The sequence below is a fragment of the Lissotriton helveticus genome, chromosome 6 (assembly GCF_964261635.1).
Source record: "Lissotriton helveticus chromosome 6, aLisHel1.1, whole genome shotgun sequence".
Lineage (NCBI taxonomy): Eukaryota > Metazoa > Chordata > Amphibia > Caudata > Salamandridae > Lissotriton > Lissotriton helveticus.
In genome coordinates, this window is record NC_136067.1 from 603,402,321 (window position 1) to 603,428,358 (window position 26,038).

At 45.7% G+C, this 26,038-nt stretch overlaps 1 protein-coding gene across 1 annotated transcript in view; it reads right to left on the reverse strand.

Moving 5' to 3' along the window:
- LOC144762795 (CD109 antigen-like) overlaps nt 1-26,038 on the reverse strand; it is a 628,126-nt gene that overhangs the window by 163,871 nt on the left and 438,217 nt on the right. Inside the window, exons 15-18 of the mRNA XM_078648065.1 lie at nt 20,991-21,131; nt 13,846-13,872; nt 7,016-7,076; nt 6,752-6,833 (exon numbers count right to left, since the gene is read on the reverse strand). Of these exons, the coding sequence (XP_078504191.1) occupies nt 6,752-6,833; nt 7,016-7,076; nt 13,846-13,872; nt 20,991-21,131 (311 nt within the window). The remainder of the gene's footprint in view (nt 1-6,751; nt 6,834-7,015; nt 7,077-13,845; nt 13,873-20,990; nt 21,132-26,038) is intronic.

Below are 26,038 nucleotides of genomic sequence, written 5' to 3' on the forward strand. Positions count from 1 at the left end.
TAGAGCTGAGTGGAGTAGAGTGCATTGATGTAGAGTGCAGTGGTGTAGAGTGGTGCAGAGTAAAGTGACGTAGAGTACAATGGTGTTGAGTAAAGTGGCATAGAGTGCAGTGGTGTAGAGTAGAGTGTTGCAGAGTATAGTGGATTACAGTGCAGTAGTGCAGAGTAGATTGGCGTAGAGAGAAGTGCATAGAGTGTATTGGTTTTAAGTAAAGTGGTGTAGATTGGATTGGCGACCCTTGACCCTGCTCCAGGCAGGTCGCTCCCCACGCCGCACAGCACCACCTGTGCGTCACTGACCCGTAGCCCGCTGCTGCCGCTCATCTGTGGGATCGTGTCCCGTGGCTGTGCTGCTTGGTAGTTTATTTCGCTATTGCACTGTTGTGTGTTTAACCTTTCTTTTTCCAGGTAACTGTCTGCACTCTGCTTGTGATTGTATTCTTTTGTGGCTGTTCCCCGCCTTTTTTGTGCCCTTTTTCTGTCCGCTGCCCCCGCTCGCTTTGCCCTCAGTATCCCCACTGCTGCATCCCCTGCGGCCCCACCCCCCTCGTCGCTCATTTGCCTCCCCGCTCCCGCCTCCCAGCTGCTCCTTCCTCCCACCTCCCACCTCCCCTTATATGGTGGCTGCTGCGTGGCCCGGCCTAAGGCAATCCCGTCTGCGCCCGTCCGCGCCCGTCCGCGCCTGGACCGCACCCAGCGCCAGAACACCTGCCCCGGCGAGCGCCATGACACCCGACTCCGCTACAATGCCAGCACCCTCCATGCACTCAAAACCGGACGAGAACACAACTGCTTCCAGGCCACCCCAATGCGCATCCAAGGACCCTTCTCCTGCCGGAACTGCAGCATCACCAGCACCAGAGCCGCCAATCCGCCTACCAGGACAGGACTCAACCACCTCTGTTGCATACTCCTGAACACCCGCTCCGCATGCAAACACGCCGTCGAACTCTGAGACCTGCTCGACACATCCTCCCCGGATGTCGCCTTCCTGACAGAAACCTGGTTGAACAACTCCTCGGCACCCGACATCGCCATAGCCATCCAGGACGGCTACAAGATTACCCACAGAGACCACACCAATGGAGCTGGAGGAGGAATCACCATCATCCACAAGTCCACCCTCAAGGTCTCTACCAACTCCGATGACACCCTCAGAACCGCTGAACACCTGCACTTCCATATCCACACCGATCACAACACCACCCTCAGAGGAACTCTGATCTACAGACCCCCCCAGACCCCGGCCACAGTTTAGCAACTCCATCGCCGACTTCTTCAGCATGCACGCCCTCCCCTCCACGGACTACATCCTCCTAGGAGACCTGAACTTCCACCTCGATGACAACAACGACACCAACTCCATCACCCTGATTGACAACCTCAGACTAAGACAGCTCGTGATGGGGCCCACCCACTCTACCACCAGACGCTGGATCCCATCTTCTCTGCAAGCTCCCATGTCTCCTTCAACCACACCTCCGAACTCCACTGGACCGACCACCGCTGCATCCACTTCACCTTCTGGAAACCCACCACGCACCACCGCACCCAACAGATCCCCCGCTGCTGCTGGAACAAAATCACTGAAGACCAGCTAACCACCACTCTCACCCGGAGCCCACCGCCGACCCCACCGACCCTGACTCCGCCGCCAGCAACCTCGGATGCTAACTGCAACTGCACCAACACCCTCGCCCCGGTCAAGAATCCCTCCAGTAGATGCACCAACAGGAACGCCAGCTGGTTCACCCCGGACCTCCAGAACTCCAAACAAATAATGCCAAATATTGGAGAAGAAATGACGCCACGAACAGACACCGGAGAACCAAGCAGCCCACAAGAACGCCATGCGCCAACACCATCATCTCATCAGATCCGCCAAAAAGACCACCTTCAAGGACCGCCTCGACAACAACGCACACAACAGCAAAGAGCTCTTCAACATTGTGAAGGAACTCTCCAACCCCAGTGCCAACACCAACGGCATCCCACCATCGCAAGACCTGTGCAACTCCCTTGCCTCCTTTCACCGCAAGATCACAGACATCCACGACAGCTTCGACAACCAGACCACCACGGCATCTGACGACACCCCGGACCCCACGGCCACCCCCTACAGCGACCCCCTCCTCTCATGGACAAACATCAACGATGACAACAGTATCAAAATCATGAGCACCATCCACTCCAGCTCCCCGTCAGACCCATGCCCTCACCACATCTTCAACAAAGCCAGCACCACCATCGCACCCCAACTCTGCAAAGCCATCAACATCTCCTTCGAGACCGCAACCTTCCCAGAGAGCGGGAAGCATGCCGAAATCAACGCCCTGCTCAAGAAACCCAAGGCAGACCCAAGGGACCTCAAGAACTTCTGGCCCATCTCCCTGCTCCCGTTCCCGGTGAAGGTCATCGAGAAGACCGTCAACAAACAGCTGACCAACTACCTCGAGGAGAACAACATCCTGGACCCATCCCAGTCCAGGATCCGCAGCAACTACAGCATCGAAACAGCCCTCATCTCTCCCACTGATGACATCAGGGCCCTACTGGACAATGGCGAGACCGCGGCCCTCATCCTCCTGGACCTCTCAGCCACTTTCGACACGGTCTGCCACCGCACCCTACGCACTCGCCTCCACGACGCAAGAATCTACGGCAAAGCACTGGACTGGACCACCTCCTTCCTCTCCAACAGAACCCAGAGAGTCCGCCTTCCCCCTTCCGTACCCAACCCTCCAAGATCATCTGTGGCATACCCCAAGGATCATCCCTCAGCCTGACTCTGTTCAACATCTACATGGGCCCGCTCGCCCGAGTTGCCAGACTGCTCGACCTCAACATCATCTCCTACGCCAACGACACACAGTTGATCCTCTCCCTCACTAAAGATCCTCGCACTGCCAAAACCAACCTCCATGAAGGAATGAAAGCCGTCGCCAAATGGATGAAGAACAGCCATCTGAGACTGAACTCTGACAAGACCAGGTCCTCATACTTAGCTCCACCCCCTCAACCTGGGACGACTCCCGGTGGCCGACTGCCCTGGGTGCAGCTCCGACACCCACTGACCATGCACGCAACATGGGATTCATCCTCGACTCAACACTCTCCATGACCAAGCAAGTCAACGCCATCTCATCCTCCTGCTTCAACACCCTCTGCATGCTCTGAAAGATCTACAGGTAGATTCCCACTGACACAAGAAAAACGGTCATCCAGGCACTCGTCAGCAGCAGGCTGGACAACGGAAACACCCTCTACGCTGGAGCCCCGGCCAAACTACTGAAACGACTGCAACACATACAGAACGCCTCCGCACGCCTGATCCTCGACATCCCTCTCCACAACCACATCACACCCCACCTAAGACACCTGCACTGACTTCCCATCAACAAGAGGATCACCTTCAAGCTCCTCACACACGCGCACAAGGAAGGCACTCCACAACACCGGACCAACCTACCTCAACAGACGTCTCACCTTCTACACCCCAAATCGCCAGCTCCGCTCCACAAACCTCACCCTCACCACCGTCCCCCGCATCCGAAGAAGGACCACCGGCGGCCGATCGTTCTCCTACCTCTCTGCCAAGTCCTGGAACACCCTCCCCATCCTCCTGCAGCAGGCCGAAGACCTTCTGAGGTCTTGAGGCTACTCAAGACCTGGCTGTTCAAGCAGTAGCAGCACCACCCGCCCCCCAGCGCCTTGAGACCCTTACTGGTGAGTAGTGTGCTCTACAAATGATTGCTTGATTGATTGATTGAGTACAGTGATTTAGAGCACAGATGTGTAGAATAGGGTGGTGTGGGGTGGCATGGGGTAGGTTTCAGTGACGTAGAGTGGAGTGGCATAGAGTATATTGGCGCAGAGTGGAATAGAGTCATGTAGAGTGCAGAGTAAATTGTTTCAGAGTGGAGTGCAGTGGCAAAGAGTGCAGTGACAGAGTGCAGTGTTGTGGAGTGCAGTGTCATAGAATGCAGTGTCGTAGAGTGTAGCGGTGCAGAGTAGGTTACAGTGGCTTTGAGAGGCTTGGTTTAGAGTGGCATAGAAAGGAGCAATGCAGAGTAGACTGGTGTGGATTGTATTGATGTACAGTACATTGGCATAGTGTAGAGTGGTGCAGAGTAGAGTGCAGTGGCATAAACTGCAGTGTTACAGAGTAGAGTGGAGTACAGTGAAGTGGTACAGAGTAGAGTGGTGCAGAGTGCAGTGGGGCGGTGCAGGGTAGAGTGCAGTACCATAGAGTGGAGTGATGCAAAGTGTCATGGAGTCGAGTGCATTGGCATAGAGTGGTGTGGAGTGGTTCAAAGTAGAGTGCAGTGGTGTACAGTTCAGTTGCAGAAAGTGCAGTGTTGCAGAGTACAATGTCATAGAGTGCAATGGTGTATAGTAGAGTAGTGTAAAGTACATTGTCATGGAGTTCAGAGGCAAAGAATGGTGCACAGTAGACTTGCGTAGAGTACAGTAGTGCATTGGTGTACAGTGCAGTGGTGCAGAGCAGGATGCAGTGGCATAGAGTGGAGTGGAGCAGTGTAGTCTAGGGTGGTGCTCAGAGGAGTGCCACAGAGTGGAGTGGCAAAGAGTGCAGTGGCATTGAGGGCAGTGGCGCTGACTGCATCGGCGTACCGTAGATTGTTTCAGAGTAGAGGGGAGTGGAGCGCCAGAGGCGGCTCCTCCACAAAGGCGGAGGAGCGTGGCCCGACTGCACAAAAAGGAAAAAGGAAATGACAATAACGCATCATTATTGTCTTTTTATTTTTCCTATTGCATGCAGTCAGTGGCCTATTTGCAGTGTGGGGCTGACCAGGGGAGTAGTGGTTTGCCCTCTTGGGCTGACCAAACACTTCATACGTGCTTTGCATGTTTCTATCATGCTGTTTAACACAGCCTGATCAGGATCACGCAGATGCTCCCTGTTCCAGTCGGAGCGCCGCTCTACGGCGCTCAGACCAATCACAACACTGCATTGCAGCCTTGTTATTGGCTCAGAGGAGCCTGTGTGACGGGTGATTCCTGCTGCCGGCCAGACTGCAGAAATAAAGACAGAAGAGGACACAGGAATGATGGCAGCCGGTTGGCTAACCCCCCCACTTTACCATCCCCATCCAGTAGCAGCCGCTACTGTGGTGCAAAGTAGAGTACATTGGTGTAGAGTAGAGGGGTGTAGAGTGCAGAGTAGATTAGAGTGGCATAGAGTGGATTGCTACAAAGTGCAATGGTGCAGACTGGAGTGGTACAGAGCAGAGTACATTGGTGTTAAGTGCAGCGTCATAGAGTGTAGTGTTGCAAAGTGGAGTGGCATAGAGTGGAATGGGGACGAGTGGTGTGGTGTAGAGTACCGAGGTGAAGAGTGCAGTGATGCATAGTAGAAAAGTGTTAGGTAGAATGCATTGCTGTAGAGTGGTGTGGAGTAGAGAGGCGATGAGTAAAGTGGCATAGAGTGGAGTGGTGCAGAGTAGACTGCAGTGGTGAGAAGTGATGCAGAGTAGAGTGTAGTGAGGTAAAGTAAAGTATGCATGATGGGGTAGTGCACTGCCCTTACAGACCACGCATCTTCAATTGAAATGACCATTACATTTGCACAGACATACAGTTTTACTGATAAAAGTATACAGTGCACAAACAATAATGTGGGGAAATGTCATCAACGATTATATTGATTTTTTTTATCTTAGTAAAATATTTGTTTTCCCCAAACTTTGGAATTACCAAAAAATGTGCTTCATTTGTGATTTTCTAATTCTGATATATTCTGAAATTTCTGCAGTTAATTTACAGACATTTACATTTTGTTGTGTGCTAGAAAACAAATACGATTGTACAACCCTCCTCAAGCACACCCACAGCAGTCAGCATGCTAGTCACATAAATCCTCGCACTTTGAAGTCAGATGAGGAAAGGTAAACACCAAGCTCCCTGTAAGACAGAGCCTGACCTTCGACCTCTGTCTTTGAATGTACAGAAAATGTGACAAGAAAAGATGTAGATTTAAAGTCCTGTTTACAGAAATCTAGCACTGGTGGAAGAATAGAGTGAATCGGTTTTGGGAAACGAAAGGGACAAACTAAAGCTGAAGAGTCTAAAATATTCTGTGCCACCAAATATAATGCAAGCAAATGTGAGTTGCAAACCACAAAGCCCATGGCAAGCAATGGGCAGAACGCATTTCCATGGAAACTTTCTGAATGTCCCTAAGGCATCATTAGCAAACCAGGCAGCTTGTCTGTCTGGTAGGCTTCGACCAAAAAAAAGAGCTCAGCACTGGGGTGGAAAATTATCAGCAGTTAAGGGGTTAAACACAGCTCTGTATTAAATAAGGAAAATGGGCTGCATTTAAAAAAAAAGTTTGCTTCATTATAATGTAATCACAAACATGGTAGCCTGCTGACCTACCTCATTAATATTCATGAGCAAGGTCGAATTATGACCTAACACAATTGTGAATTTTAAGAACCGACCCATTAGTCATAAAATGTTTTGCTTGTTGCACAAAAACTGATCGAAACATTTCAACCAGTATTTCTGATCAGTTATTTATACATCTGAGCTCTAACATCTGACCTCAGCTTAAGCATCAAATGTGCACGTAAACGCCCAACAAAATTACCCAGTGTCTCAAAGAAACACGTTTATTAAAGAGTGCATGTCTGCTTCATGCCAATATTACAAACTAAAAGTAGGCTCAGGTTGATTTTAACCAAGAAAACTAATAGAACTAGTTTTAATAAGATGAAACATTATTTTACCTTATGTTCGACTCCAACCAAATCCATGTATTGGAAACATTGTTCCCACGAAGTAGACTTTGTGGAATATCAAACCAATTTTCTAAAAAATAAATAGATAAGTGTCCATCAATAACATGTAGCTTCATTAGTTTGGTAAACATATATGATAATAACTGCAGTATGTTAAACAAAATCATCATAACATTGCAATCAGGTGCAGCAAATGGATCTTTTTTGTTAGAAGAAAGATGATGAAAATCAAAAGCAATCCGAACAACATACCTCCACTTTCCAATGGATAGAATACAAGGTAGCCATCTGTTATGCTCTGGCCGACAACTTCCTGAAAGTGTGAAACAAAAAGTAAGGGCTATACCACAAGCATTCTAGCCTGTCACAAGATACTTGCATTTAAAGTGAGCACTGAAAGAAGGGACAACCTTAGTATTACTTCAGTACAAGAGACAGATATATCCTCTTTTCAAATCTAATATCAAATCAAAGCATTTATGTTTCAAGATAAGCCTTGAACCTGGAGCTGGCTAGCTTTCTTCCCAATATGTTCACTCTGAATAGTTAAGCGGTCTTAGGGTCCACATTTAGGGGCTCATTAGGATGGCGGACGGACTTGCGTCCGTCCGCCACCCTAGAGTAGGAGGGACCGTCCGCATGGGCTGCGGCGGTCCCTCCGTGCAAATTAGGATGTGACCGCCACCCTGGCGGTCACATCCTGGATATTTAACATTGCGGTGGGTGCAGCTTCAAGCTGCACCCGCCCCAATGTTAAAAAAGCATACATTGCATATGTATGCAGCAAGCAGCAGGCACCGCGTGGTGCCTGCCGCTTGCTGCATACATATGCAGGGGGGTACCATAGGTACCCCCCACGTGCACCCCCCAAGCCCCTTCACCAAGGGGGCCCGCAACGGGCCCCCGCAGTGAAGCTCCGTATGCTTTTACACGGCGGAATATCCACCGTGTAAAAGCATTTCTTTCTGTGCATCCTAATATGGTGGACGGTGTCTGAGAGACACCGTCACCATATTACAGCTTTTCCGCCGCGGTTGTAAGCCAACCGCGGCGGAAAAGCTGCGGACGGAAACCAGGACCCACCAGCCATCCTAATGTGGCGGTGGGTCTTTGGTGGGTCCGCTGCGGTTTTTCCGCATCCTCCGGGCCGGCGGTGGATTCCGCCGGCCCAGAGGATGCGGAAAAACCGCCATCCTAATGAGCCCCTTAATGAGGTGGGCCCACTGAGTTCTGTGGGCAGCGGGTTTCATCAGTTATTTACATTATTGTCTGCCCAGACTAATACCTGAAAGGAAAATAAGTGTCCCCACTTCAATAAATCAATTAGAGTGACTCTGTATGGTATTCCACTATGTAATGAAGAACACTACGCAGCTATGTCACTTATACTAAAACAGTTATTACATATAGAACCTCTTCGCTTGTTGGGAATCACTGTAGTTGTACTTGTTTATTTGAATAGTGTTTTTCCATTAGTTACCTATGAGGCACTTGTTGACCCTTACAGCTTCACCTAGGGATAGTTACAAACACTGAATGTTTGGAAACCCAAACTGCGCCCAATCAACGTTAGAGACAAATGGGAACGTAGCAGTGAGCCTAAAGTATTGCACTCGGTGACCTAACCATTCAATGGGTTCTCCAGCATATGGAGAGTGGTAGTACACATTTTTTACATCAAGTTACTAGGTAAGTACAACTTGAAATAAGGATACAAGGAAGACAAGCCAGAAGAAATGACACCAGCACCTCAACTGCTCTAGGTAGGTGAAAACAAATGTCTGAAGCTCTTCCCAGCAAAAGCTCCCAGTAGACAATATCCTCTCTCAACAGAGCAGCCATATCTACTTGCAGATCAATCATAAATATATTTATTGCACATTTTTTGATAATATTAAGGATTTTCAGAAATGAGGCATGCAAAAATATCTCAACACACAAGTTGCTGTTGTCCACTAGCAAAATGCTACAGTATACAGTGGCAGTGATCCTGGAATATCCCTCCATGTGTCTCTCAAACAGATGACCGTAGATTAAATTGACCCCCAGCAATTATGGTTAAATCACAAATAAAGCTCAGGTGCAGTTTTAGTGCTCCACATGGCAACCAGTTTACTTATTTAACAGAATTCTTATCCCTAGAGGTGTAGCAAGGAGGGATTCAAATATAAGAAATTAATAGCAGGTGGGCAATGTATCTATATTAGTAAGCAGTTTAGACTTGGACTAACTGTGTAATGTGATGTTCTTTCCTACAACCATCATGAGCAATCCTCGACTGTTTGACTTCACTACTTGCTAAACATCAAAGACCCAAACTGGACGTATTGGCATATCCATTATCTCACCGCAATGTATACTATGATAGACAGTGGCAGTATTTGTTACCACGGATTGTCTACTGAAACAGAGTTACAGACACATATGCAAAAGGGCGAAGGGAAAGATGCTAGTTGAAAGGAATTAGTTGGAATGAAATTACATGAAAAAGAGAGCTGTAGAATAGGACAGGAGGTGAGTGATAAACAAAGTGGAGAATGAGTGACTGCAGGAGGAGAATTGGGCAGGAGAAAAGAAAGCTGCAAGAGGATAGGCTAGGTTCAAGGAAAAACTGCACAGAGACAGCCGACAGGAAGAAAGCTTCTGGAGGAGAGGCATGAGAGAGAATGACATCCTGCATAAGGAAATTAGCAGGAAGAGAAAGCATCAGACAGTGCATTCAGAAGAGTATAAAGCTGCAGACAGACATATTTGCTATTGGGGGGAAGGGTTTGAAAAAATATGGGACACATGACTGTGAGACTAACTGGGATAGTGTTATTTTGTAGGAGACCAGGGTGATTAAGAGACATGAAAATGTTGTAATTTATATAACATTTGATAAGGTGTTAGTCTTGCTGCTATTGGCGTTGTGTTACTGTGAAGTTGGGGTTGGAGGAGTTGTGAAGTGTTACTACGAGAGGTATTGAGAGGTATCACTACGGAACTATTGCCTTAAGGGGTTAACTAAGGTGTTACTGTGAAGATGTGGGAGGTAATACTGTAACAGGTATTGTGAGCTCCTGGAAGACTTTATCCTTTTTAGGGGGAGCCCTCGTGATGCACTGCGCAGCAGTGTCGCGCAGGCGAGCCGTTTTGTATGGGTTTTTAGATTTGGACCTGGAAATTCCACACGCTCGTGCGTGTTAATTTCCTAGGTCCATTTTGATTGGGCTTTGCGTGCGTGCTGTTTTCTAACAACACGCAATAGGCCATGGGTGGTCGCGTAGCTCCGCCCATGGCCTATTGGTGTCGGTTACCCGCACCAAAGCCCATGTTTTCAATTATCGTGCTCAAACACGGGTGCGATAATTAAAAACATATGCACGCAGTGACGCGCGCGAACACACCACTCGCGGGTGGTTTTTTGTTTTTTTAGGTCTCGTTTTACAATAGCGATCGTGAAAGCGATCGCTTTCAGTGCTGCTTGTTGTAGTTTAGGAAGATGTTGTGGCATTTCCCTGCACTTACCAGGCAAGCATCCCTTTCCACAATGCATGTGATATTAACACTTCGCCAAGTCAAAAAATATAAAGCAGCATTGTATAAATACATTTGGCTCCAAGGTAACTTTAATGCATCGCTTCGTTTACAGTACAGTAACGCGTTCAGGAAGCATGACAGCATTACACCACTTGCATTACATGTACAAATCCTCCCGACACTACTATTACATGATTATATCACTTGTACTGTATTACAGTCGAGCATTCAGAAAACTACAGCACAGAGACATGACTCCATTAACCTCCAGTGCGGCAGGTTCCAGAATGCTGAGGGGTGCAGGAGGTGTGTTTTATTGCATAAAGAGCTAATAAATTTTTTATGGGTGCACTGAATTAGTATGTACAAGACATCCTATATTCAGTTTCCAGCAATAAATTACCTTCCCCGCGACAGGCGCATAATTCATTGCTGTTTTCTCTGAGCTTTGCCATTGGGCTGAATTAACTTCAAGATTGAATTAACCCTCCTCCGCCGCATTCTCCCATTTCAAACTGACTAGCGTCCCCTCCTTCTCGGCTGTACACTTTCTATTTTCTGCTCATCTGAAAGCTGTTTTTTTCTAATAAAACGTGCATATCATACAATGGAACTGGCTGAAAATGTCAGTGGCAGTTATGCTGAGATCGATTAAGGCGCCTCTTCTTTTCCGCGGAACATATGAATATAGTCGTGCTTGTTTTCTCTTGCAAGAGATTTTGTATTAGTTTAATAGCCCCTAAAATATTCACAGTTAATATGAATTAAACTGTGAGATTTATGCAAAATTAATACATGCTAGAGTGTCGCCAAGACTTAAATGACATTGTCAGCAACAATGTAACACATTTTCCACGTTTTAGGTTTATGGAAAGAAAACTGATTTACTACTCTACAGAAAGAAGCTGGAAGAGTCACGGCATTGTTTGCATTCCTTACGAGCCACGTGACACCCTGTTGCTTCACTCCCCTCTGCCCGCCCGCCCGACCTCCCTGGACGTTGCAGCTGCAGGGGAGGGGGCTCTTTGCCCCTGCAGGCTTCTGCTGTCTCCCGGTCCCTTTCTCCAGTGCTTTCAATGGAGAATTCGCAGTGTATGTACCTGATGTGAGCTCAACCGCTGGCAGTGCTTGCCTTATCAATGACATTGCTGTGCTCCTTAGAAATGCCAGCCCCCTTTCCCTGCATTGAAGTCGGGTAGGCGCTCCGCATCTCCCGATACTTCCTCCCCAGAATATATGGCACTAGCTGTCCCATTGAAGCTATAAAAGCGGCAGTGGCTTTAAAGCCTCAGTACTTGTTTCATCTGGAGTATCGCTGATACTGCCCAACTGAAAGACACCATTTGAAGCACTTCGCAAAATGTGCATTAACATCAAAGCACATCGCTCAAACATAAACACCAGAGCAGTTAAATATATTTTATTGCCTTGTACTGTATTTAAACACAGAGGGGCAACATATCCACACCTGTGGGATAAAGGTCAGTAAGGGGAGGGGATTCAGTTAAAAACAACTGTAAACGTAAGGTTAAGCATAAGCCCCTGTAGTGGATGCTATAGCCCATTTAGTTACCAAACTATCAGTCTGTGTGTCTGTATCTGTGTGTCTGTGTATCTCTGTGTGTCTCAGTCTGTGTGTGTGTGTCTTTCTCTGTGTGTACGTCTCTCTTTATGTATACGCCTCTGTCTCTGTGTGTGCGTTTCTGTGTCTGTGTGCATGTCTCTGTCTTGTGTGCATATCTCTGTCTGCGTGTGTTTTTTGCTGTGTGCGCCTTTCTGTATATGTGTCTGTGTGTGCATCTCTATGTGCATGTTTCTGTCTCTCGGTGCACATCTCTGTCTCGGTGTGCGTGTCTCTATCTGTGTGTACTTTTCTGTGTGTGCGTCTCTATCTCTGTGTGTGTGTCTCTATATGTGCATTGTCTATGTAAGTACGTCTCTTCTCTGTATGTGCATCTATGTTTCTATGTGTGTCTCTGTCTGTGTGTGCGTTTCTATACGTGTGTCAGTCTCTATGTGTGCGTGACTGTCTGTGCGTCTCTGTGTGTATGTTTCTATGTGCATGTCTGTCTCCCTGTGTGCGTTTGTGTGTGTTTGTTTCTATGTGTGTATCGGTGCATGTGTCTCTCTGTATGTTTGTCTCTGTGTATATGTCTACTGTTAGCCTCACTGGCAATGTAAACATGGCATGAGAACGCTAGAATACACATACTTACTCCACAGATACATACAAACCTGCCATTCCCTAACACACACAGTACAAAAACCAGGAAACATATCCAGCTAAATATAAACAATGGCAAATTCTCTAACTAATCCGAGACCTGTTGCATTGCAAATGCTTGTTATGGGAGGTACTGGTTTGTGCAATGAGGCATTTTTAGGTCTCGCCTATGCAGCGCGCATGCGCTGCTTAGGCAAAAATACCTTTTCCGATCGTCATGGCTTTTCAGCCAAACACGTGCACGGGTCCCATTGCCTTTAATGGCAAAGCGTGCACGTGAGGCGATTTACTTGCGGGAGCGAGCGCCGCTATATGGTAATAATTATTTCTCCCGCAAGTAAATCGAGCAGGCCCCCGCCTCCCCCCTGGTTTTAGTGCGTGCGCACACACAACTCCAGGGCTTGGTTTTTAAAATTAATTTTTTCACTTCAAGCGCGAGGCGCGCGTGCGGACAATGCTTGTTTGAAGATGTTACTGATAGAATTATTGAGGGAGGCATTGGGAGTGGTTTTAAGGTGATGTAGTTGTGTTATATTAAATGTTATGTTTATTTTTATAGCGCACAAATCACACAGGAGGGTATCCTGGTGTTGAAGCAATAGCAGTATGGGTTGAGGCAGGGTGGAGGTTAGATGAAGAGCCAAGTCTTAGGGTTCTTGCAGAATTCAAGGACTGAGGAGGTGGCTCTGATGTGCAGGGGCAGATCATTCCAGGCTTTATGAGCAAGGTATGAGAAGACATAACCACTAAATATGATTCTGTGAATGCAGGAATGAGTGTGAATAGGAGTACAGCTGAGTGGAGGTGTCCTGTAGGGGTGTGGGAGGTTATGTGGCTGTTGAAGTATGTAGAGCCAGTGCTTTGTAAGGTTTTGCACATGTATGCTTGAGGAGCTTGAAGAGTGCTTCTTTTTGGAGTTGGAGCCAGTGGAGCTCTTTAAGGTGCGAGGTGATGTGAGGAGGGGGGGAGGTAGGGGTTTGAGCCAAAAAGAATCTTTGCCCGTGGCAACAATAATCTACTCACAGAGGAACATGTCATATGACTACAATTAACAGATGCTTTCTCCATCTTCTAGATGACCCACTAGTTGATTTATGTCAACTTCTTAGCCACTGGACATTACAAAAAAGAGAACAATTTGGTTCTAACCGACTAACTGCATCAATATCGCAGCATGGTATCTTCATGAGATGGAATGACAATGCACCTTACATGAACAGATGATTTACATTTTCAGAGGGAAGGAAAGCATTTTATTTGCAGTATCTACTTTGCCATTGTAGAGAATAGGTTGCGGGTAAAGGCTTAGACAATAGATAGAACAAACAAATCCTACCTGGCCAGCCATTAGCTGATTTGACACCTACGGAAAGAAAAGGAAAACATTCAATCTCAATAACTGCCATTATAGCATAATGCAATAGCTTGACAATTAAACTATTTTCAATAAGAAATATAAAGAAAGGAAAGTACATCTCAACACTTTCCCACAGGTTAAGCAGTAAAGTATGTTGATCATTTTCATATCCACGCTCCCTCATCGTTTGCTCCCCCTGCAGTATTTAATTCCAACAGCATTACTTTGTATGTGTTTTAATATATACAAACCCAGCATAAGTTCAAACAAAACTTATGAGGTAGCTAACTTTTAAAACACATTAGCAGGCCATATAAATAACATGTGTGATATTGAAAGGTTTAGTCGACTTCGACCAGACTCTGCCACCCGAAGGCTGCATACAACAGCAGGCTAGCATTTAGCATGCTGTAGTGCTGGAAGAGACACTTGTATATATGGTGGCATTGGCCATTAGTGGACTAAATGGCTGAGGTTGAGTCCCACTAAAGGGCCTTCTCCACAATCCATTTGTGCTAAACCCACAGCTATTCACAGGGTTGAAAGGGGCAAACCTGGGAACTCGCACTATGCAAAAGTGAGATATCTTAAGAGGAGCTTGGGTTACTTATGCCCTTCAGCCACCACTAGCAACTCTGAGCTTTCTGCTGCCAAACACCAGGTCTCAGTTTATTGGTAATCATTAATACTGTAGTGCTAATCGACAACTTGCAATGTAGATATTCATGTATTTGCTTTTACGTATGCATTCATTGTTTCTAAAGAGCAAACCTAGCCAAACGGCAGAGAAGGACTGCCATGATCGAAGACACATGCAGGAAAATACCTCAGAATTTCAAGCATTGGAAAAGTGAAAGAGAAATTCATTTTCCGATTCACAAAATCACATTTGTTGGAATTTTAGTCTTAAATTGCCTTTCTGAATTGGAATATTTATTCGGCATTGTAGATTTTCTTAAATTACAATTCACATCAGGGGCAGAACTATGAGAACTGAAATATTTTGGTGATAATTTCCACCCAGGAGGTTCACGGAAATCTGCTCCTGTGAAATGCCGGAGGAATTGCTATCCTGTGATGGGACAGTGAAGGTAAAATATTTCGAGAGAGTACAGGGTGAGGGGGTTATACACAATGCAAAATACGTTCCCTTTGGAGAAAAGAAATGTGTGCATATGCACATGTTAACAATTAATGATTCAGAATTTTTCATCTGTTGGAAATTCCACATGAATACATTTTACAAATTGTAGCTGCTGGAAATGGCCCTTTTTTCAGGGTTATCCCCAAACTTTTTGCTTCTTCCTCCTATTTTTTCTGACCTATATTTGTTGGCTTCAGGACTCTGGGCACTTTACCATCGCTGATCAGTGCTAAAGTGCATATGCACTCTGTGTAAACGGATGTACGACGGTACACTGCGTGGTATTACCACGCGGACCGTTACAACGCGTCTTTTACAACGCAAGTCGTTACCACGACTTGCGCTGTAGGGGTGCGGACTTAGGAATAGTTTCATTTACTATTCCAACACCAGCCTACGTACAGTAGGGAAGGTGTTGGAATAGTAAATCTACTATACCTTATCTTAGAGCGCCCTCCAGGTCAAGTCGTGGTTACGACTTGCATTGTAAAAGACGCGTCGTAACAGTACTGCGGGGTAACATCCGCGTTATAAAGGATGTTCCCCGAATTTTGGATCACTTCTGGACTCAAAAGGAACCTTTGCCAAGGAGAAGAGCTGGAGAGCTGTGAGGAGGAGTACTGCCCCTTTGCTGTGTGGGGTTAGCCTGCCGTTGCTGCTTTTGCCAAGGAAAGGACAAAGACTGGAACTTTGCTGAGAAACCTGCTTGAAGAAGAATCTCCAAGGGCTTGTGTGTGCTGGCCTCCTGTTCTGAAGTCTCCAGGACACAAAGACTTCACCCCCAACTCCCCTGAACTCTTCTGCTGAGAGTTCTGACCTGCCAAGAGGTGCCTGCTCCAGTGTATGACCTCTGGAGGTTGTTTGTGCTGTTGGCAGCTAGAAGAAAGCTAGGAGAAGCAAGAAAAGCCATCTCCGACACCGTCAGTGATGGGTGATGCCATGACCTGCACTGAGGCGAGGGGCACCGCTCGTGAAGTACATGCCCCACCCCCTGGCCTGCACCACAGCTCTGACACTCTTGGATGCCTGCAGTTATCGTCATTCCTGATGCCAGTGTTGGCACCCACTCCGTCACTGCGAGCGTTTCCATCCCGTTATCGCGCCACTGATAACTGCCAAGTGTGATTTCACACACTCGCTGACTTGGTATTGCCTCACCGGAACCGACCCCTCACTGCCAACGCAACCGACTTCCCTTGTCCTGGATTTGACACGCCGCCACCTCCCAGTCACGACGCCTCGCCTCCCCCATGGCAGCCAGGGAGCCGGCCTCGACCTCAGCACCAACGCCTCACCTCCACAACACCAGGCATGGTCATAGACTTTTTATTTCTATTTTTATACAGGAATGATGGTTCACTGTCAAATACAGCATCATGAAGTTAGGAATATGGACAGCAGATTGAAGTACTGGAAGATCAACAAAGCTATAGGCATCGGAGTATCAGACTTTGCAGACCATTATAATCACAATCCCCTCATTTGCTCCCATTTCACCCTTTAGTCTCTCTTCGGTAATCGCAACAGCCCTGGATCCCCGGACCCATCATATCGAAAAAGCCAAACAGTGTATAGATTGGATGGACAAATGAGTAGCTCTAGAATCCAGTATCACATTATACAAGGTTTGAGACCCGTAACCCCACACCGTCCGGGACTATGCCTCGTTCCAGTTGGGTGTTTGTGGTCTGCCGTAAAGTCTCTACATAGGATCAATAGGGGACCCATATGTGTTAGGGCAGGACGTGCTAGGCATAATGCTTGCATAAACCTCACAGTTAGTATTACAGTAGGCAAGGCTGAGTAACCAACTCTGCAAAGTAGGAACCGACCTACGGCCCCACAGTATAGCAATTTCCCTTTTGGCCAGCCGCGGATCAAGGGATGCAAATCTTCTGTCCTTTTCTGGGGAAGTTAACTGCATAGCATAGTAAAGCCACTTCCGGTGTAGGAATAAGGGTCAAGTTAGTCATGGTTCCTAATGTACTGTGTACCTTTTCCCAGTAGGCCTGCAGTTTAGAACATGTCCATATGAGGTGTGCAAAATCCGCGTGTTGGGCGGTGCCTTTCTGGCAGTGATGTGTTCTGGACGTATCCAGTCTGTGTGCATTGGCAGGGGTAAATTAAGTGCGGCATAATAATTTGAAATGAAGAAGCTTGTGCCTACTGTTAAGAGAGACTTCCTTTTTTACTTCGCAACACTTTGTCCACTGCTCATAAGGCATGGGGCGGCCCAGGTCATGCTCCCATGCTCTGCGGACCCTGACATCGTCCACCGGGCTCATGCTCGCACATGCTTTATATCGTTTAGAAATTAGATGAGCACCCATCTCGCTTTCGATAATCATTATAAGCAGCGTGAACGGGTCAGTTTCAATTGAAAAATTAGGCAGTGTGGCGCGCAGAGCCGAACGGATTTGGCCTAGAACGAAGCTGTCCATGAAGGAGACATCTTGGAAATGGGCATTGCCCGACACTGAGAAGATATGCCCCTCTAGGTATTAATCTCTCATTTTGGTGATTTCGAATTTAGCTAAGGTATGTTGGACCAGTTTTTGTCCCGTTATTGGCAGCCAGGGGGCATTGGGGAGGGGCAGTGCAGAGGAATATAATGCGGTGGCACTAGAGAGCCTCTTCATCCGATCCCAGGTCCAACTGGTGGTGGAGACTGTCATTACGGTCTCTGGGAACGCCCTTGGGCAGGACAGTGGACAGCCGTTCCGGCAGAACAAAGTCAGCCACCAGGCGGATAAATGGGATCCTGGCATCAGGATGGAACCATGCATAGGCATAGCAGCACTGGGACACCAAATAATAAAATTGGGGACCCGGGACGCCATAACCCCCAATGTCATACGGGAGGGAAGCGCGCTTGCTTGCCTCCCCAAACCAGCCTGATGAGGTGTGTGCGCAATGTTTAAAAAAAACGTTTGTGAGGGATATGGGAATATTGTTAAAAAGATACAGAAATTTCAGGAGCACTACCATCTTAAGTATCGCAACTCTACCGGCAATTGACAGCGGTAAGCACAGCTACCTTTCCACTTGTGCTTTTAGGGTGCAGACTGCTTGTTCATAATTCAAGCAGAGGATCTGGGCAGAGTCCAGGTGGATATGAATGCCCAGATATTTAACAGAGTCCTTGAAACCAGTCAAGAGGAAATTCGCATTCCCACAGAACTGTACTTGTTGTTAAAGGGAAGATCACCGACTTGTGCCAGTTTATGCCTAGGCCTGAAAAGCAGCCGAATCTGAGTATTTCTCTAATGAGCGGGTCCAAATTTACCTGGGGATCTCTAACATACAGAATGGTGTCATCTGCATAGAGCGAAACTAGAAGGGGACCAGTGTTGGATTGCAAGCTTCCATGCATATGTTGTTCCTGGAAATGGCGACTTAAAGGATCCATAGCCAGGATAAGCAATAGGGGGACAGTGGGTAGCCTTGTTGTGTGCCACGGGAGAGTGAAAAGGGTCGGGATAGCGTGCTGTTCAGGCGAAGTCTCACCATGGGCCTACTGTATAGCAATGCAGTTTTGGCTATAAATCCCACGGGCATGCCCATGCGGCGCATAACCGAGATGAGAAAGGGCCATTCTAAGGAATCAAAAGCTTTTTCCTCATCTAATAAGGTCGCAGTGGCGGGGACATCTGGGTTTATTCTGTGGATAACAGAGAAGAGCGTTCTGAGATTTAATGAGGTGGGCATGGTCATAGACTTCATTTTCCAAGGTACTGTTTGTTTGGGGGTCTGTGTGACTCCGTGCCCGATACCACACACCTCACACTTGGTGCCGTACTTTCAATTTATTGGTGTCACAACATCGTAACAGGTGGAGCTATTTGTTTTCTACAAGCTTTATTTTGGAAATAACAGTTTTTGAGTGCCATTTTACTACATGTGTGTTGGATTTTTGTCATTTTGGTCTTGTTGACTTTAGATAAATATACTTTATTTTTCTAAACTGCTGTGGTGTCCCTTTGTGGTGTTATCACTATGTTACTGTGTATTTTGAGTACACGTACTTTACACACTGCCTTAAGGATAAGCCTGTCTGCTCGTGCCAAGCTACCAAGGGGGTGAGCAGAGGTTATCTAGAGCGTGAATCCCCCTTGCCTTGACTAGAAGCAAGGGTCCTTACTAGGGCAAAGGTGCATACCTCTGCCAATTAGAAACCCCCATGTTGTATGGCGTTTTAGATTCCGAATGGATTTTCCCATTTCATGCCCTTATATAGGTACAATTCACGTTGCCCTTATATAGGCATAGAAATCAAGCCCTTATTTAGGCATAGCCCATGCAGCCCAAACACAGGCATGGCTACTTACATCCGTTCACCAAACGTCACAATGATTTTTTGGAAAACCAGCTTAAGCCATTAGGGAATTCCCCTTGCTTGAATATTGATTTCTCCAAGAACTCAGTTAGTTTACAATGAACATCTATTCCTTAGGGGTTCATTCATGACATTCATATGCCCGACTTTACATCAAACATGGCATTCCTAAATACCTTCAAGGTATAAATATACCTTCACTTGCTATAGCAAAGCACGGTGGTTCGGTGCAGTTCGACGACCTACTTGCCTGACGCAGCTCGCAACAGCAAGTGCCGAAGGAAGCCGACTCTCCAGCTGACGCACTGATCAGGAAGATGCCCTCCTCTGCCGAGATTCCAGCTCCAGTGTTTCTGACTCCCCTTGCGAGGTTTGGGAAATCAAGTCTTGAGACAGGGATACCAGACCTCTTTAATTCTAAGGTATGGAGCTGATTAGAACCTAGCGAAACCATTGGTAGATTCTTGGCAAAACTAAACCTATGGTAAACCTATGCTACAGGCCATACTTACTTTCTCCCTCGTTAGGTACATTGGGGTAGGCGTATTTTAGAAGCACCAGTTGAGTATTTTAGCCTGTGTTATTTATGTATGTATTTTTATATGGCTTAGAAACCATACAATGCTCTTACAGTATTATTTCATATTACTGTTTACGCTGTACGCATTATACTTTGCATTCTGCCTAACGATTGTAGCAGTTCACCTCTCTTGCATGAGAAAAAAGACTGTTCAATAAACACTTTTTATTGAAACGCCTGTCTCTCTATTTCTGTGCAAAACTCTGTGGAAACGAAGCATGCACGATTGACTGAGTGAAATACTTATGTATGGTTTCCACGACTCTGAAGATAGTTATTCCAGTCCTAGGGAAACAAAGATGTCATGTTTATGTGGTTGTCAGAAACTAATCCCTTCTTGTGTATTCGAGAACGTTTCTAGTGACCTCTGAGCTAGCTGGCACTCACTATTAAGTTTAGTATATTCGATAGAGACCTACTGACCTAAGTCCTACGTCATATCTATAGGATATACTATTCCGATGCGCAGAGCCTATTGGGAATATAGGAACTACACTACACCCAGTTCTAACATAACGACTCTTGGAAATCACTCTAGGATCGTCTTAGATTACAGAGAGTACTCCGGAGATTTTCTTTACGGTGGATGTCATAAAGATCAGAAATGTTGCAATGCAAGGAATATAGAATCATTTTACCTGCTGTTGGGTAGTAAAACTTCCATGAGTGGGGTCCAGTTGCTGATTCACGATACGTCAACCTAGCTGCCACTATACTATTGATAGCTTCTCCCCAGAACATGACTGGAGTAGATTTTAGACTTTTACAACCTATGCTCAGTGAATTAAGTCTAAAAAGAAGGACGTACAAATGTCAAGGAGCATTCCTATCTAATGGAGTGGTGGGCATGTATTCAGAGTCAAAACAAACGTTTCAGGAAGAATAAAACATGCCCTAGGAATACAGGTCAAATATTTTGTACATTGAAAATGTTTCAACCTACAATATTGGCAAAAACATGATTTACAATGACGAGAACCCACTTCCTAAAGGTTAGTGGCTAATACTTTAGTTTCACAATCCATTGAACAACCACATTATCTTGTTTTTTTAAAAACACTGACCTGAGATTCTGTAATCCAGTCTCCATCTGCACCTTTCTCGCCCACTCTTAGTCCAACTAACGACCCAGGCTCTGTTACAGTGATGCTCAGTGACACATTTTCAGCTGGTTTTGCCTGTGCTTTACTCCAAGATAAAGCAACCTATTGGATAAAATACATACTAAGTATGAGTGTCATCACATATCATTTCTCAGCATGTTATCAAAGATCAAGTGAATTTGCACAAAGTCCATGCAATGGCGGCTGGTGCCATTTGAAAGTGCTAAGACATACAAGTTGAATTGACAAATATGGAGTACAGGGGGTCTTCCTCCCGAGAAAATATTGAGAAAAGATTGGCAAATGGTGCATTTTAAAGCAAATGAATTTAGTGATAAAGGAATGTTTATAATGCAGTGGGAACGAATAGTTTTGAAATATTAAACACATTAAAACTGCCTCATATCTTACTGCATTAATACGTTCAACAGTTACTGTACTGTCCATATTGTACAGCAGAACAACTTCAGGCCTTTTAAAGTGTGTGCTTGCCCAGTTTCTTGCACTGCATGCAGCATCGACTTTGGAAAAAGAAAATCTAACCAGGCTTCGGGAATCACCCACAGCTGCTGGTTGCAATCAGTCATCTAGAAATATGTGAAGACAGGTCTTTCTTTTTTTTTTTTATTGAGAATTTATTATTGGTACAGAAAATATCCATGGTCATAATTTCATTTCATTTCATCTTACAGGCAGAAAAAAGAATATAATAAATACAATACATTATCATACAAATAAATAGATATAAATATATAAATATATTCATCAGAAGAGAGGGAGGAAAGCTTCGTTATTACGGGGATTTGACGGCAATACCCGGCATAGAATATACACATATATCTGTATACAGTGACCTATATTTCTAATTGCCCATCCCTCCAATCTTTCAAGGGTGCCCAGATTTTAAGCCCAAATTCACGTGTCTTCCTACCCTTGTGTAAATACAGTGTAGATTCGATATTATGTATGCCAAGGAGCCTGGTCAGACACATCTGGAAGGATGGGGCATTCGAATCCTTCCAGGCTGCTGAGAGAAGGATACGTAATACGGCAGTGGCCAAAAAGATAAATGCTTCCGTCTCCCTATTGACACCCATCTGACTTTCACTCCCAAGGATCATTAATGTCGGGGATAGGCGGATCTTTGAGCCTAGCAAGCCCTCCAGAAATTTCTCCATCCCACCTTTAATAATGCTAAGTTTCTCGCAATGATAAAACATATGCAATAAATCCGCCGGCCCTTTCTGACATCTGGGGCAGTTGTTATCTGCTCTCTTACCCCAGTCGAATAATTTAGAAGGTGTGAAATAGAGATTAAAGAGTGTTTTAAAATGTTGTGCCTTTAGATTAGACGACCGTAAGACCTCTTTATCCAGATGTAAAGCTTTATTCAGATCCACATCTGGATCCTGCAGCTTTATTGCCCAGGCAACCTAATTTTTCTCCAGGTCATCATGCATCCCTTTAATTAAATCCCGGTATATAACTTTGATTCTACTCCCCCCTTTTAATAAATATTCTAGAATGGGACAGCGGATACCCGGGGAGATGCGGGGTCTTATAGCTTTAAATATTTGCAAAATCAGGGCATATTTAAAACCTTGGCTAATGGAAATACCGTACTTCTGTTGAATGACATCAAAGCTCATGACACTGCCTTCCTTCATTATATCCCCTACTGTCCGGATGCCCTGCTGTTCCCAACATTTCCATGCTCCATCCAGACTTAAGTTAGGAAAATGGCCCGATTTCCACAAAGGCGTATACATATTAATCTTTGGAACTTGTATTACTTTCTGAAGTGTTTTCCACAACTCCCAAGCACTTATAGATATCTTATAACGCATTTTCTTAAAATATCTATGGTCGTTTTTTCTTAACAAAGCCCCAACCGCCTCCTTTCCCATTAATAGCTCATAGATTGAAGGGATATCATAAGTCTCAGATGTCGCATCTTGGGTATGTCCCTTGTTTGACGCTGGATCGAATAAAATTGACAACTGTGTCAACAGGCAGGCCCAATGATAATACCTTAAATTCGGGACTCCTAAGCCGCCCCGCTCCTGTGGAAGGGTCATATACTTTAATGACCGCCTGATCTTACCATGTTGCCACAAAAAACTATTAAAGATGGACTCCATTTTTTTTATCAACCCCTCCTCAATTAAGAAGGGGATGGAGCGAAACAGATAAATGACTTTAGGCAGCATGGTCATTTTCAAGACATTTGACCTGCCTATAAGAGACAGATGCAAAGTGTCCATTCTTTTCAGATCTTTCTCAATCGTTTTTAACATTGAAGTGAAGTTATCCTTTATGATTGATTCCATAGCTGCATTAATTATCACTCCAAGATCTGTTGCAGATTCTACATATCTGTTATCAGGCTTAATGATATTCTTCGTGCATATCACTTGGGTTTTCCCTTCATTCAGGCGGTATCCAGAGTGTCGCCCAAATTCCTTGGTGATTTCCACCAGTACCCGCAGAGCCTCAGCAGGTTCTGATGAAATCACTGCCAGGTCCTTCGCGTAGGCTAATAGTTCACTCTCAAATCCATTGGTTATAGCCGGCTTGATCTCATGATTGCCCAGAATCTGTCTAACCAATGGATCGATGTAAAGCGCGAATAAGATGGGTGAGCAGGGACACCCCTGACGGGTTCCCCTTGTTATCTTGATTTTACCCGAACACTCACCCATCAACTGTATTCTGGCGACCGGCTCAGAGTACATAGCCTTTATGGCCAATAGGATTCTTTGACCGAAACCTCTCCCTACAAGGACATTCCACAGGTAATGCCACCTGACGCGGTCAAAGGCTTTTTCTGCGTCGAGGAGGATCGTGGTGATCCCCCCCCCGACAGCATGAGCTTCAAACAGAGAGATTGCTCTTCTGATATGATCGGTTGTTCCTCGACCCGGAATGAATTTATGCTGCCAAGGGGATACCAGACCGCCAATGACCCTCCCCATACGCATCGCCAAAATTTTTGCGCAAAGTTTATTGTCCGCATTTATAAGCGAGATCGGCCGATAGGTCCCTGGATTTTCTTTTGGTTTCCCTTTTTTATGGAAAACCACTATATTTGTGTCTTTCCATGTCTCAGGTAATTTTCCAGTACACATTATTCCATTAAACAGATCTAATAACATTGGAACCACCTCGCTTGATGAACACTTAAACACCTCTAATGGAAGGCTGTCTGGCCTTGCGGCCTTACCAGCAGCTAGATCTAGTAGCCCTTCACGCACTTCCTCAGCCGTCATATAGCTCTCCAACATTTCCCTCCCAAGCTCGCCCAGTTTGGGTCCTCCATCCGGATACCCTTCCTGCGGCTCCTCCCCCACTGCCTCTTCTTTATATAAGGTTTGATAAAAATTTGCAAAAACCCTGAGTATCTCCTGCGGATCAACAAACTCACGCCCATTCTCCTGAATACTGGTTATTATATTTTTTGTATTATCCTGCCTAATCCTCAGTGCCAACGCCTTACCCGCCTGTTCCCCTGTTTCATACATCTTCCCTCTATATGTCCAATATTCTGGCGCAGTTTTTTCAGCCATCTGTTTATGTATTTCTGCTTTAACTGAACTCATTCTCGATTGGCTTTCTTTTCCATCCTTCCCTTGTATTATATCCTGCCCATGTTGTTCTTCTGCTTTTACCAGATTGGCTATGCGCTGATCTCTTTCAGCCTGCAATTTTTTCCTAGCTTGGGCAGTACAGCTGATTGTCTCCCCCCTTAATCCATCTTTAAACGCATCCCAGATGCTATTTCTGGATGCACTGTACCGATTGGCCTCAAAGAATTCCCTGGCCCATTTCCTCAGATGTTCAATAAATAAAGTGTCTGCCAAAAGTTTTCTATTAAATGTCCAAACCCTTTGTTTCCTGGCAGGCCTTAAACCATCATATCTTATTGCCAACGGGCTATGGTCCGATAAAACCTTGTGGAGCTTCCTGATGTTAACTTTACTTATTTCTGTAGATGAGATTAGAAAATAATCCAGTTTGGTGTATTTATGGAAAGGGCATGAAAAATATGTAAACCCGGGATCGTCAGGCTCCTTTGTTCCCCATACATCTACCAACCCATGCGACTGCATCAGGGAGCGTAGCGCTCTAAACACCCTCGGATTCCGGCATACATACAGATTTTTCTTAACCAGGTCAGCTGATATATTCAGATCCCCGCATACCAGAATGGGAGTAGGCCAGCTTGACAGTTCCCCTTCTAATATTTTGAAAACTTCGGGGTCATCTTGCTTAGAGCCATATATCCCGCATATTGTTATATCACACCCCATCTCAGCCAAAGCCCATCTACCTGACACAGGAGCCTTGGTTCGTTTGCCCCCCCCAAGCACAGTTTTACCTAAAATGGCCACCCCTCTTACCATTGAGGTCTGTGATGAGCATGCAATAATATCAAAACCCCCCATTCTGAGTAGCTTTTTTTTGGCCCAGGGTAGATGTGTTTCTTGTAGACACAGAATATCGATGGGTTCTGTTTTAACAAACTCGGACAATCTAGATCTCTTTCTCCAGTCATTAAGCCCTCCTATATTGACCGAATATATACTAAGGCTCGACATTATTGGGATTGAACATTTCCTTCATTTTTAGTGCCAACGTCTGGATGGAAAGAATGCTCCTAGCAGAAATACTGTAACCTACAATAAGGAACAGATCAACCTTTATACCATAAATTTTCTTTTTTTGCTTTTTCCCCCGTGCTACCCCCCCACTACCTCCCTGCCCCCCTGGATCCCCCCCACAATGCCCTCCCTACCCTTCCCCCCTTCTCCCTCCCATGTGAAGCGCTCAGACCTAGGTCTGTGCTTGTGATGCGCGTATGCAGCAGCAGTGAGATAGGTGCTTTAAACAATTACAAAAAGGCATTAAATACCATGTTACTTCCCCCAGCGAGAAGAAAAAAAAAATAGAAACAAGCCTAAGTGAAAAGATATAGATAGAGAAGAAATAATGTTAGGAAATTGTAGACG